General features: G+C 38.3%; 2 protein-coding genes across 4 annotated transcripts in view; one reads left to right on the forward strand and one right to left on the reverse strand.

Moving 5' to 3' along the window:
• LOC139134528 (regulator of nonsense transcripts 2-like) overlaps positions 1–13318 on the reverse strand; it is a 105619-nt gene that overhangs the window by 67225 nt on the left and 25076 nt on the right. For all 3 annotated transcript variants that reach the window (XM_070701390.1, XM_070701388.1, XM_070701389.1), the window contains 4 exons: positions 5189–5218; positions 3855–3971; positions 2365–2412; positions 254–423 (listed from right to left, as the gene is read on the reverse strand). In XM_070701390.1, coding sequence (XP_070557491.1) covers positions 254–423; positions 2365–2412; positions 3855–3971; positions 5189–5218 — 365 coding nt within the window. The remainder of the gene's footprint in view (positions 1–253; positions 424–2364; positions 2413–3854; positions 3972–5188; positions 5219–13318) is intronic.
• Positions 7959–10343, forward strand: LOC139134519 (zinc finger protein 862-like). The gene is made up of 2 exons (XM_070701378.1): positions 7959–8290; positions 8613–10343. The coding sequence occupies exons 1-2, from the start codon at positions 8033–8035 to the stop codon at positions 10341–10343; spliced, it is 1989 nt and encodes a 662-aa protein (XP_070557479.1). The 5' UTR covers positions 7959–8032.

Below are 13318 nucleotides of genomic sequence, written 5' to 3' on the forward strand. Positions count from 1 at the left end.
AGACAAACTTGATTTCAGTGGAGGAGCAGAGATTAAAATATGCAAAGCTGTCTTGAATCTAGTGGATAATTGAAGGTCATATGGGCCCCTGATGTTGCAATTTTCACAGATACCCTAAAAGAAGAAATATTTCCTCTGTGTATTTGCTATGGAAATATAATGCAATGAACTCTAATGATTAACACAATGTACCTCTCTTTTTCCATCTAATGAATCACACACTTTAATAGCTGGTGTAAGCTGAACCTCATACCTGTTTTTCCTTGGAATCAAACCAGCATAGTCTTCTCCACAATGCCTGGCAAAGCTGAGAATTAGGGAAATATTGGAATGGGTTTCCTTGTCTGCATTAGTCACAGATGATATTTGATTAGCCAATAACGGCAGTCCTTCCTTGTCAGTGAACACACCATAGACAACCAGCTGTACAAAATAAATAAACATTGAAAGACATTAGATACAAATAAGAAATGAACATTTTAACTTTTACTAAAATAAATTTTAAAGTGTTTTTCAGTCTTGTTAAAGTGACTGTTGTCGTCAAAAGTACATACTAGAAGTCATGTGTTTATTCTAATAATTCTACGTAAGATCTTACAATCTAAACTTCACTAAATTTCTTTCCATTGTTTTGATGGTAGTGAGGCTAAAAACTGTTGTCCAATCAGGTAACACTTTATGAAGTCTTTGTTACAACTTATATATAGCAAGCTTTTAGAAGTAATGATTTACACATCAGCTTATACAGAAAAGTCTTTCAGTTCCAATGGAATGCTCCATAGCATTATCTATACACAAAGTTGAGAAGGATGTATGAACCAAATAAGAATTTAACCACAATCTCATCTGAAAGAGTGTTTTACTTCAAAGTGAATGCTTCATAGCATTATCAATACACAATGCCGAGAAGGATGCATAATATAAAGCAGAGTTCTCCCCAGAGGGTTTTAGCGTATAGGGGCCGATATCCTTTGATTTTTGCCGATACGCTATCACTAAGGCCGATACCCATATGGAACCGTCCCTAATCAAACTTTCGACGCCTGTGTTGCTCGTTTCAAAAATAACGTCTTTTGTTGTAAAATAAAACAATGTAACAAACATCCCAACCGTTTTGTGTGGTTTCCGGTCGTCATTCACATGCGACTACACTGATAACCCGAGGTGTGAAACGGAGATCAGCTGATTTACCCTACCCTCCTCAGAGTGGGAGGTCCGACAACGTCATTGTCACCGTCTCAGCTGTCCGTCATCGAACGCTAACACTTGCCGTGTCAAAGATGCCGTGCCATTCAAAGTGTTTAAAAACGATGGAAAACCGCACTGTAGGAGCATTATCGTTCAGATTTTGATCAATGAAGATGTCACATCAGTCTGCAAGTGAAAGATCTACTACCAAAGGCCTTTAGTCAGTATACATCGAGGACAAGTATTCACAGAGTAAGGCGGTATAGCACTTGCAGGGCCTTTGATCACACTCCAATGCTTTGATCAACAAAATTGACCGCTAAGAAACAAGAGAACCAGTTGATTGGTGAGGTTGATTGTGATTTTATAACGATGATCTTTTTTTGGACCGAGTACGATCAAGATCGCGATCACATTGCATTCCAGTATGGCAGCGGCCATATTGGCCGCCATGTTTATAACTTGTTGACACTGATCGTGGCGTCATGTGTGGTTCCACTCTGACACCATGGAGGCTCTTTCTACCTTCATGCTGACAAGTTCTCTGAGAGATTTTACACCTGATTTTCGAATGATGCTAGTCGTACTTAGTTCACGTCTTGTGATCATCTTGGTGGGATTTTTAAAATCAAGAATCGAACGATGATGTTCAATGGTAGTGGTAGTTACGCAAGGGGGGGGGGGGCGCATGATTGAAATTGATCCCCCTGATGAAAAATTATTCGTGGTGTTTGTCGTTCAAAAACGATAAAAAACTCAATTACATTTGAATGGTGTAAAGCTTAAACTTGTGAAACTTTCCTCTTCATTGGCAATTTTTGACAATTTTATTTTCAATATATGTATTAATGAAACTCCAAACAGATGATCCAACTATTTCTTGCTTTCAATCTGAACTTGCTGTTACTGTTTGAATATTCTGTTTTAATTGTAATTACAAAACTATGGTGATTTATCTAAGTGTAATAAAGAGTTTCCATGATGTTCACACTGCATACTTGTGTGTTACCATTGCATTTTGTTGTGAGTGTACAGGTATGTGTGGGTGCATGTGCATGCTTATATCCATATGCAAATACAAATTAATGAATATGCAAATGATTATGCAAATTAGCCGATATGCTTTAGCTTGATCCTGGGGAGAACACTGATAAAGTTACACTGGCAGGTCTTTACCTCTGCAAGTAGGCGCAATATGACTCTGAGCTTTCCTGCATCAGGAACCTGTTAAATAAAATAAACATACCACAGTCCAGTCAGTTTAACAATACACAATGCCATGATTGGAGTTTAATAGCAATATTCCTTTAAATATTCACAGGGGAGAGCAAGTCAAGTAGTAAGTGGTCCAAGACAACAAGATGGTTTGCTCTGATAGTTGCTCTGTAAATTTCTTTGCTCTGTAAATTTCTAACTTCCAATGGTCAATTATTACCAATGCCCTGTATGAAAAGTAATTAGGGTTGCAAACAACATGGCAGGACTGACAGACTTGAAGAAAACGTTTTTATTAGTCCATATACCTCCTTTGTACCAACATATACCGAATGGATGACATGTATCATGACAATGGTATCCCATCTACACAGAAATAAACGACAGACTATTGTTTCTTGTGACAAGAGATGAACTGCTCTCTCATTAGGAATGCAATGCTGTATGGATAATGTACAGGAGACTATTGCATTGAACAGGAAGATTCCTTAAAGGACAATAACGAACACTATGCTGAGTATCAAGGCATATTGATTTTAACGAGGCATTTCAGTGCAGTGGATTGGATATCAGACAAGGTAACAGATGATGTTGAACTCAAGACTTGAACATCATAATATGCCCTTGAGCATTGCTTTAGAGGATAGTGAAGTTGGATTTGGCATCTGTTGGTTAATCAAATGAATGAATAAATAAATGGACCTAAACTAAATTTCCACAGCAACAAAATTGTTGATAACAGTCAATGTGGGTAATTTCAAATAATTTATAATGACACCATGATTGTGAAATGTGATGTCAAATATGTATTTGTCATTGAAGGGATATACCTAAACAAATTCATTTACACCTCCTAAGCCATGGACAGGGAAAAATACCAAAAACAATTGGCAGATTTTATATGGCTTTACAAATCCCACTTTTCACCTGGAGTAAAGAGAAATTATGTTTTGCAATCTACGAAGAGGCTATTAATATCAAAGTAAAGCTACAAATTCCTCATTAGCAACATGCATATCCAAACTATGATTATACAAATGAATAAATGAACCAAAGTGATAGTCAGTACATGCATGTACCATGGTACTGTGACAGATGTACATCTTAGTTCCAACTTACAAAGATGTCTTATACACATGTTGAAGTAACAGCTCTGAACATGAAAAAGATTCCAATAAAATTGTGGGTAGATGATGACTGCATGAATTTATGCAAAAGGTGATGCCAGCAAATATGTGAAAAAGACACAGATCAAAAACTTTATGAAATTCAGTTGATACTGGGACTAAACTGATTTACTCCTGATTCATACCTCTTATATGGTCAATTAAACATTCTTCCTAGAAATCCTCCAATATGGGGCAGCTTCCTGGTAAACTAAATTGGGCATTTTTAGGCAGAATGGATTACATCATTTGTTCATTTATTACAATGCTAAATGGATTACTTACCTTCTCATCTTTCTTGGGTAAAGCTTTCTGGAATGCTTGTAGAAGTTGAGGTGAAAATTCAGAATAGCGTTGATGAAGAAGTGAACACATGTGGACAACACAGCTAATGTCAGACATCTGTAAAGAAATTGGATTAATACATGTATTATAAATCACCTGGTATTTAAAAATTCTCAGGAGATGCTCCATGTTGACTGGTGCAAGTTGCATGTCAGTCCTTTCAAGGCGACATGAACTTTAAAGTGCATAGCATCAAAAAATCAGATGAAAAAATATACAGCATTTGTTGTGGCGGTGAAAGCTGGCTAAAATTGCTCCCCGACCTTGCGGGATTAAGCAGCAAAGTTTGCTGTCTATAGAGATGGCATTTTGTTGTGTATATATTTATGTCATCCTGCATATTTTTATTGAAAAATCTGATTGTTTACAAGGTCTGTATGCCACAACTTCTTATAGACTCACACATGGCTACTTCTAAGCAACACTTTTTGTACAACATGGTATGTTACATGTAGCTGCCTTGCCAAGACAGTCTGAACAATGGTTAAAATTTACACTTTTGTTGCTCATTAGCATATTTTTGTCATATTAACTTCATTTGAACAAATACCCAATTTCAGTTGAGAATGCATCTACCACCAAATACATAGGTGCAATATGCATCAATTCTTAAGTTTTTGAAATTGGACCAGGGACTTCATGAATATTATATTTTAGCCATTTTTTTTTAAAACAGGCAAAAATTATCTCCAAATATCTAGATCTATACCCAAATACTTCTTTTAAACACAACATATAGATATTTCCATGACAAAATTTTTTGTAAAACAGTGTGTCAGCTGCACTGTTTAATATTAATGATATTAATAAAATAAAAATATTAATGATAACATACTTCTGTCTTCAAAATTGCTCATATTTACTTATCCAAATTTTATCATCATTTGGATATATAATTGTAAAACAACTTAAAATCAAAGTTTGATACTTATTGAACATGTCGTAGTGTACTGTCTTTGTGCCAACTCAGTCAAGGCATGAGTAAATTGTGGCCCTTTGCACAAAATTGCTGCCTGGCAACCATATTGTAATAGATAATGAAATGAATCAACATGCATATGTATGCTATAGTGTTGTTCACATACAAAGTTTGAGAGAAAACGGTCGTCATGTCTAAGAATTGGCTCTGAATGGACAGACAAATGCACATAAGCACTAACAGACAGAACCCAATCAATAAGTCCCCATTCTAAAAATAACCAAAATCATGTGAACAGATAGGGACTCTGTCCCTGTGAGGCATATTTCTTAAGAGACACTAGGCTGAACATTACCTTATGTTTAGTTTCAATGACTGCACTCACCTGCAAGACAGATTGAACAACATATCAGGAATTACACGTTTACAGTGAACAGAGGTAATCTAGACCTAAAATGTATGAAACCATATGGTACATAGACTACAGAGTTGTTCCAGCCTTGTTTTTGCAAATTGAAAACTGTAGTTCCATGTAAAGGTATATGATCATCCTGAAAAATCATCACCTAAAAAATTGCATAACTACAGTTCAAAGCAGAACTAACGCACCATCCGGGCTCGCCTCGGGCTCGCCTCAGGCTGGCCTCAGGCACGCCTTGGGCACGCCTGAGGCGCGCCTGAGGCGCGTCTCAGACCACACAGGTTTGCCCTCAATAGCTCATTATCTCCAACTGGAAATTGTCATTATGTTGACATGCATAAATTATGCAGCGGTAACTGTCCCAGCCACAGTGTGGTTACACTGAGCACGAGTAAGACAAGTGTCGACCTAACTTTTCAGACGTAAGTTTCTGGACTGTAGACCGGCCAACAATTTGTTGCACTAGCAGTTCAAGCATATAAATCTACACACCTTCACATCAAAGGAAAGCTTGTGACCCACTTTGTTGAAGGGTCAAATTTCTGTGCAACTTTGTAGCAAACAACGTAAACTTAGCAAGTGTCTTGTGTACAGTGATCGCCATTGATCGTTTTACGATGCCACAAAAACGAATTGGTAATAATTGCCCTCCAATTTTTTTAGCTTCGTTCGCCGTAAATTTCTCTGAGCCAGACCATGATCACTGACTGTGGCCAGACTTCCTTTTCTTGTCTGGAGCGACAATATGAAGGCCAATTTGCTGTGTGGCTCACGTAAATTATTTGACAAATGTATCGCCTACATTTAAATTGGCTCAAAGTCAAACAATGATTTGATCACAAATCTCGGAGAGTTACGAAGGCAACCTGTTGTAAACGATGATTCAGTGATTGTGAATCGGTGACCATTTAGAGAACCACGTTATTCTACAAACACCGACTCCGTTAGTTTTTGTACAAGTAATGAAATACATCTATTTCAGTTCAACAGTAAAACATCGCGTTCTTCGACATGTTGAAACCAGAAGCGACATCGTTCTTTTTTGACGACCATTGGCATTGTGTTGAAGTAGTGCGGTATGACAGGCCACGCCGTATTCAGCGTGGTTGTGTTCAATTTTTACATGACCCACCAGTTGTATATTCGAAATGGCAAGTTTGGCGATGGTGTAATTTTTCAAGTAAAGTAGAGCTTGTCAAAAGCTTTCTGGCACTTTCTTTCATTTCCTGATGCCCGCATCGTATCAGTGTGTCTCAATATCCTCGACATCGATAAAAAAACGAGTATCTCTTTAACCCTCTTTCATTTTCCAACCATCGTATCAATGTGTCTCATTTTCTATCCCCATCATTTCAAGCTCCTGGTTTATTTAGACAAAATAATGAGTCATAGACGTAGGAATATGACGCGAGGTCAACAGTTCGGAACTTGGAGTGACCATTGGAACATGTTGCAGTGTGTTGTAGTTGTACATCAAGACTCCCGTGACCGGCTGCCATGGCTGTCTCCGTATCAAAGTTTTAATACCTCACATAAACATTCATTGATCGCTCCAAAATAACATATTAAATTAAGATTTGGTAAAAATCCTTTTAAAATTCCTCATCTTGAGTGTTTTTGACAGAGAAAACCTCAACCACAGATCACGATATTGATTGAGCTTTCATTCAGAGTGGCCGGTGCAGTCAACGCGATGCTCCCGGGGCGGCGGGCGACCCATTTGAATCGCCGTTTCAACTTCAAATCACTTTCAAACGATAAACGTAAGTCTTTATTTTCCCGCAAAATACCCTCAAACAAGTCATCGTTGATGACACAGTCCCTACTTGTTAATGGGTACTTTGATTACAAGTCCTCAGAGAGGATAGAGTCCTCTTCATTTATTAGGTCTCTGTGTTCGCGCTGCCTATTCGCCACGTCGCCAAATGCGAATAGAAATCAGATTTGGCGAAAAGTTTTTAAACATCGTTCGCCACAGTGGCGAATGGGAATTTGGCCCAAAAGTGAAAGCAATGTGACATGATAAAAATATGCTGCGGTCGGACGAGACTACAAAGTGCGGTCTCTGAACGCTGCCATCTTGGACATCGTGTTTTCATCGCGCAGACGCATTGTCTCGCGAGACTTGTGACGTACGCGTGATCGATCGAGTATCACATGTATTTGCATATATAGCAGACGTCGGGCGACAGGCCCGCGACGTCTAATTTGTGATGACCATGCCATGGGCAGAAAAACAAAAAAACGCCGTCGGAGTGCGATCTATTTCAAGTTATTTTGAAAGGGCTTCTAGTTCTCAAGAAGATACGAGCCAAAATCCAAAGAAAAACAAAAATATGGCCGCGACAGGCATCGATCACTTCAACAAGCTTGGTTCACAGAATTTCCGTGGCTAACTCACGATGCTGAAAATGGTTTGATGAAATGTAAACTTTGCATCGATTCGAAACTACACAACGTATTCACGCGTGGAAAGTCTGACAATGCCCCCAAAAAAGATGATCTACTGAAACATGCAAAAAGCAGGGATCACAGGTTGGTTTACTTTTGTTTTATTCATATTTTTGAGCGAACTTGAGAGAAGCAAATGCGACATCGCGTTGCCCACGTGATGTAAATGTATGTAAGTAAAACCTGTTGAGCATATCGTACATGGTAAATGATGTGGAAGAATCACAAATTTTTTGACGTGTATACACACAATGTGAGAAAAAGGCACAACAAATAAACGATCATGATGTATGAAACTATTCGATGAACGATCGCTGATTCCCTGCCATGGCGCGGCGATCGATTCTTGTACAAGTTGTAGCGACCAGACTAACAATTTTTTTCCCTTCAACCATAATAATATTTGATTGTAGAGCTGCGTTTGCAAGGCCGTCCCTCCAAGAAGACATGAAGTCTGCTACCACCACAGCATATGGGAAAATAAAAGACACTACTGTGGCACTCATGCGGACAGTTTTTACCATGGCCAAAGAACAGATATCCAATAGGAAACTTCCTGCATTAATAGACATGCAGATATCAAATGTAAGTCCAGCATACCCATTCACAGTAGCATGCTTTCAGTACTGCAAAAAATTTCTGCTTCATTTTACCGGCAATTATTTTGAGATTAGTTTTGGGGATTTCTTATGATTAATTTGGGGAAAATATTATATTTTAGGGAATTAAGTATGATTATTATTTTTAGTAACTTTTTATGTGAGGTATTTCTGCCATATTTATTTAAAATGCAAAGAAATATGATTGAAAAAGATATGTTGAGGTGCAGGAAAGATGTTGAGGATGTTCTGTAGGCTCATGTTGCATGACTGACCAAATTTGTATCTCTTTTTTCCCCTGATTTTAGGGTTGCCAAGCCTTGAATCCTCTACAGGATGGCAGTTCACAGCTACAGTATACACATCATGAGAGTCTTGATGATTTTTTCCTTTCCATACGAACAGTCATAGAGAGACAGATTTTGAGTAATGTGAAAAACTGTCCATTTAAGATATATGCAGCACAACTCGATGAAGCTACTGATGTTTCAAACTTGTCAACAGTGATGGTATATATTAGGTTTGTGAACTGTGATGGAAATGTAGAATCACACTTTCTCAGTGTAAAGGAACTTTCTGCATGTTCAGCTGGAGAGATTTACAACGCAGTGTCTTTGTTGTTAGCTGATAAAGATCTTGATGTTGGAAACTTAATCTGTATTTCAACTGATGGTGCTAGTGTGATGAGAGGGCAGAAATCTGGTGTGACCACAAGATTCAAGGATGTAAACCCTTATCTTGTGGCCAATCACTGTTTAGCTCACCGTTTGGCACTTGCCAGTGAGAAGGCTGCTAATATGGTCCCATACCTAGTAAAGTATATTCGTGATCTCAATCAGATGGGGAAACTTCTAAAATTTTCACCAAAACTGTTGAGAATTCTAGAGGCGGCAAAGGTTCATCATGGGGAGGCAAAGGCAAAGAAAATCAAACAAGTTTTCTTTACAAGATGGCTTTCATTCAATGATTGCGTTGAAGCACTGGTAGGTTGTATTGATAGTGTTATTGCTTGGCTTGTTCAAATTTCTGAAGAAAGAGCTCACAAAGCTATTGCAAGTGGCCTATTGAAGCGTGTTGGTACTTATCAATTTATTGCAATGACTTATTTTTCTGCTGATGCTATAGGCCTACTTGCAAAGTTGTGTAAAGCCATGCAGACAGAAACTGCTGTATATTCTGATCTCAAGACTCAAGTGGATGGGACAGTACTAGCTTTGCAGACTCTACTCACTGTGGATGGGCCAAACTATGAGGAATTTCTCAAATGTGTGCCAAGTGTACCTTCAAGTGAGGGTAAAAGCTTGTTTAAATCTCAGGAAATCAGAGATACAATTAGCGAAAGGGAGAAGTTTCAGGCAAATAAAATAAGGTTTACTGAGGAACTTGTACAGCATCTGCAAACATGGTTCCCTGATAGTGGGCTGATGGATTCCTTCTGTGTGTTAGACCCTCAAAAATTACCTGATAGTCCAGATTCACAGTATGGATTGCCACAACTGCAGAGTATTGTAGATCATTTTGGTGTTCAGAAGACAGATAAAGAAGGCAAAATCCATCAGCCCATTATCAATGCCACAGATTGTAAACTGGAATGGGCCATAGTGAAATCAATGATGTTGAAAAACAAAACCATGGATACTCAATCATTCTTCAGAGAAGTCCTCAACAAACAAAGAGAGGTATATCCAAATATGTGTATGTTGTATGCATTGGCACTTACCTGCCCAGTCACATCAGTTAGTTGTGAGAGGGGTTTTTCCCAATATAATTTAATCAAGACAGCTCATAGAAATTTATTAACAGTTACTCATGTTAATGATCTTGCTATGATTTCTGTAGAGGGCCCTCACATGCACAAATTTGACTTTGATGCAGCTTTTGAAGTATGGATCAACATGAAAAAAAGGTTAGGTTTTGCCAACATGGTAAAAAAAGTAAGAAATTCTGAGGGTGTGGATGATGATACTTTTGAGAACATCCAGGTACAGCTTGATAGGATGTCACAACAAATCTGTGCCCTGGAAAAAGATCAGTTGTAAAACAATAGTCAGTTTGTATGGAAATACATCTTTAAAGTTATGGATGTAACACTGAGACTATAAGTACACTGAATAAACACACACTGTGATGACCAAATATTGTTGTTTTATTAATTTCAGGTGAGATTATCACTGAGGTAAATAGCTTGAATGGTCTTGAATTTCATTACCTCTTCATGTCATGTATGTGTCCATAAATCAGAGAAGATGTCAGACTTTCCCCACGCGCCAATGAATACGTTGTGTATCGTGCAGACTTCCATTTCATCAAGCATTTCATCGCGGACAATTGTGTGGCTAGGCAAAATCTTTTGTGGCTAATGAAAATTTGTTTCTTTTAGCCACGGTGGCTAATCATTTTGAAAAGCCAGCGCTAACACAGGGTCTGTGATAAAAATACTTTGATACAGATGGTGCACATGCTCAATGGCCAAGAATGAGTTCCATGGTGATGAAAACATAAAAACAATGTAGGCCACCATCCTAAAGTTCATTAAATGAGTCAACTAGGAATTAATAAACAGGATGTTGCAAAACATTTTTGCATACTATCCTAACACTAACAGATAATCACCGGTACCATATTTCATAAAGTTTGATGCAGTATTTACAACACTATGAGATCGACATCTGATCGTCAAATTTGACGTTGTATTTGTGGATATATCACTCTAATTAGGAAAGTTCATTACATATGCAATTATAAATTAATTAAAATGACACTGATAAATGTCTTTTTCACTGTTAAAGCAATGTGAGCTTAACATCTGTACAAAGTTTCATGAAATTTGATGCAGTATTTCTTGACATATCAGCCTAATTATGAAACTTCAATAATTGATATGATACTGCTACATGACGTGAAACAAATTGACGAGCATGTATGAAATAGGTCAATGTCCTTGTACCAATTTTGAATGATACTGGTGGTAATATTCTGAGTTATGGCTCAGTACATGAGAAAATCGTAACAAAATCGCCGCCATGCAGCGATATTTGATCTTACTATTTAAAAAATCAACACGAATACGTATGACATAAGTCAATGTCCAGGTACAAACTTTGAATAAAATCAGTTGAAACTTGCCAGAGTTATGGCTCTCGACATGAAAAAAACCATAACAAAATTGCCACCATGTGGCCATATCAGACCATATCGAGAAACAAATCGACAATCATTAGAAAATGGCCTCCTGGTGGCCATATTGGATCGTATCACAAGACAAATTGACGTGCATATCTATGACATTGTTCAAGGTCCTTGTACCCACTTTGAATAAAATCTGTTGAAACATGTCTGAGTTATGGCTCTGTACATGAAAAAATCGTAATAAATGGCTGCCTGGCAACCATATTGAATCGTATAACAAAACAAATCAACATGCATATGTATGACATACGTCAATGTCCTTGTACCAAGTTTGAATAAAATCGGTTGAGATATGCCTGACTTATGGCTCTGTACATGAAAAATCGTTACAAAATGGCCGCCTGGCGGCCATATTGGATCGTATCACAAAACAAATTGACATGCATATCTATGACATTGGTCAATGTCCTTGTACCAAGTTTGAATAAAATCGGTTGAAACATGTCTGAGTTATGGCTCTGTACCTGAAAAAATCGTTACAAAATGACCGCCTGGCGGCCATATTGGATCGTATCACAAAACAAATTGACGTGCATATCTATGACATTGGTCAATGTCCTTGTACCAACTTTGAATAAAATCGGTTGAAACATGTCTGAGCTATGGCTCTGTACATGAAAATATCGTAATAAAATGGCCGCCTGGCGGCCATATTGGATCGTATCAGAAAACAAATCAACGTGCATCTGTATGACATATGAAGTAATCCTTGTACCAAGTTTGAATGAAATCGCTCCAGGCATCTCTGAGATATCTGCGTGAACGGACGGACGGACGGACGCACGCACGGACATGACCAAACCTATAAGTCCCCCGGACGATGTCCGTGGGGACTAAAAATACCGAAGTCTGTCATTTCTGTCACGTGGTGGCACATAGCCTGTCACAAAAAACATCGTGTGTTGAGGAAAAAATGCTTACAGACAGGTCTGTCTCCCTTCCAGCGAACCAGACCGAATTAAGTATTCACGACAAAGTTGTTGACCCGGTTTCATCGAAAGGTCGCTCTAATCATATGCAAATTTCTGCTGCATGCTGTGCTACATAGCATGCATAGATGATGTCATTATTTAGTCCTTACATGGACCTGAATTGGGTTCAAAGGGCAAAGAATGAATTATTTGTCAGTGACTTCCTGAGCGACTTGTGTAGTTTACATTTAGGCACGGTCCGCAGAGGGACCGTGAGTTAGCCCAAATACGACATCGGATTGTGGGAAGTTTTTTTAAAAGACGTCAATGCCGTTATCGGTGAAGTTCACCGTAGAGAAAGTCGCGAATCGTTGCAACAATATGTTACTTCAAGTCTTGAACACCGAACACTTCCCCACGAAATATTGCCAAGTGATTAGCCGACGGAGACTGTATAGCAAAGTGCATCAGATCATTGTGCAGTTTGTTTATAAAAACACAGTGGAGTGCGCAGTCAGAGACAAAACACCACCACTAGCAGAGGCTGTTCATTTTGCGTGAACGTCGCGATAGTAACTATTCAATAAAGGATTTACATGTACTTTCTATGAATAAAGTTACATTGCTTTTGCCCAGGTGTAGTCTTGTTGCATTGCTGAGTTAAATTTCATTGACCAGGGAACCTATCACGGTTGAAGCAACCTGATTTGACAGACTTTCAAAATTGAAGAAAATGTGCCGGAGAGAAAACGGTAGGTAATGTGACAGACGCCCGTCATGTAGGCCTACTAGACGTTGTCATAATTAATGCCGTCATTTCCAATTTCTCACAAAAAACGTTTTAACTCTTATTTTAGTATACAGTTATCGTCGAGGTTAACAATGTGCGTCTCATTTCTAGTTGTTGTATAGGC

Source organism: Ptychodera flava, chromosome 6 (genome assembly GCF_041260155.1).
Source record: "Ptychodera flava strain L36383 chromosome 6, AS_Pfla_20210202, whole genome shotgun sequence".
In the NCBI taxonomy this organism is placed as follows: Eukaryota; Metazoa; Hemichordata; class Enteropneusta; family Ptychoderidae; genus Ptychodera; species Ptychodera flava.

Coding starts and splice junctions, on each gene's coding strand:
- LOC139134519 (XM_070701378.1), top strand. CDS start 8,033: ATGGCGCGGCGATCGATTCTTGTACAAGTTGTAGCGACCAGACTAACA. Junction 8,291..8,612: donor TAGACATGCAGATATCAAAT/GTAAGTCCAGCA, acceptor CCCTGATTTTAG/GGTTGCCAAGCCTTGAATCC.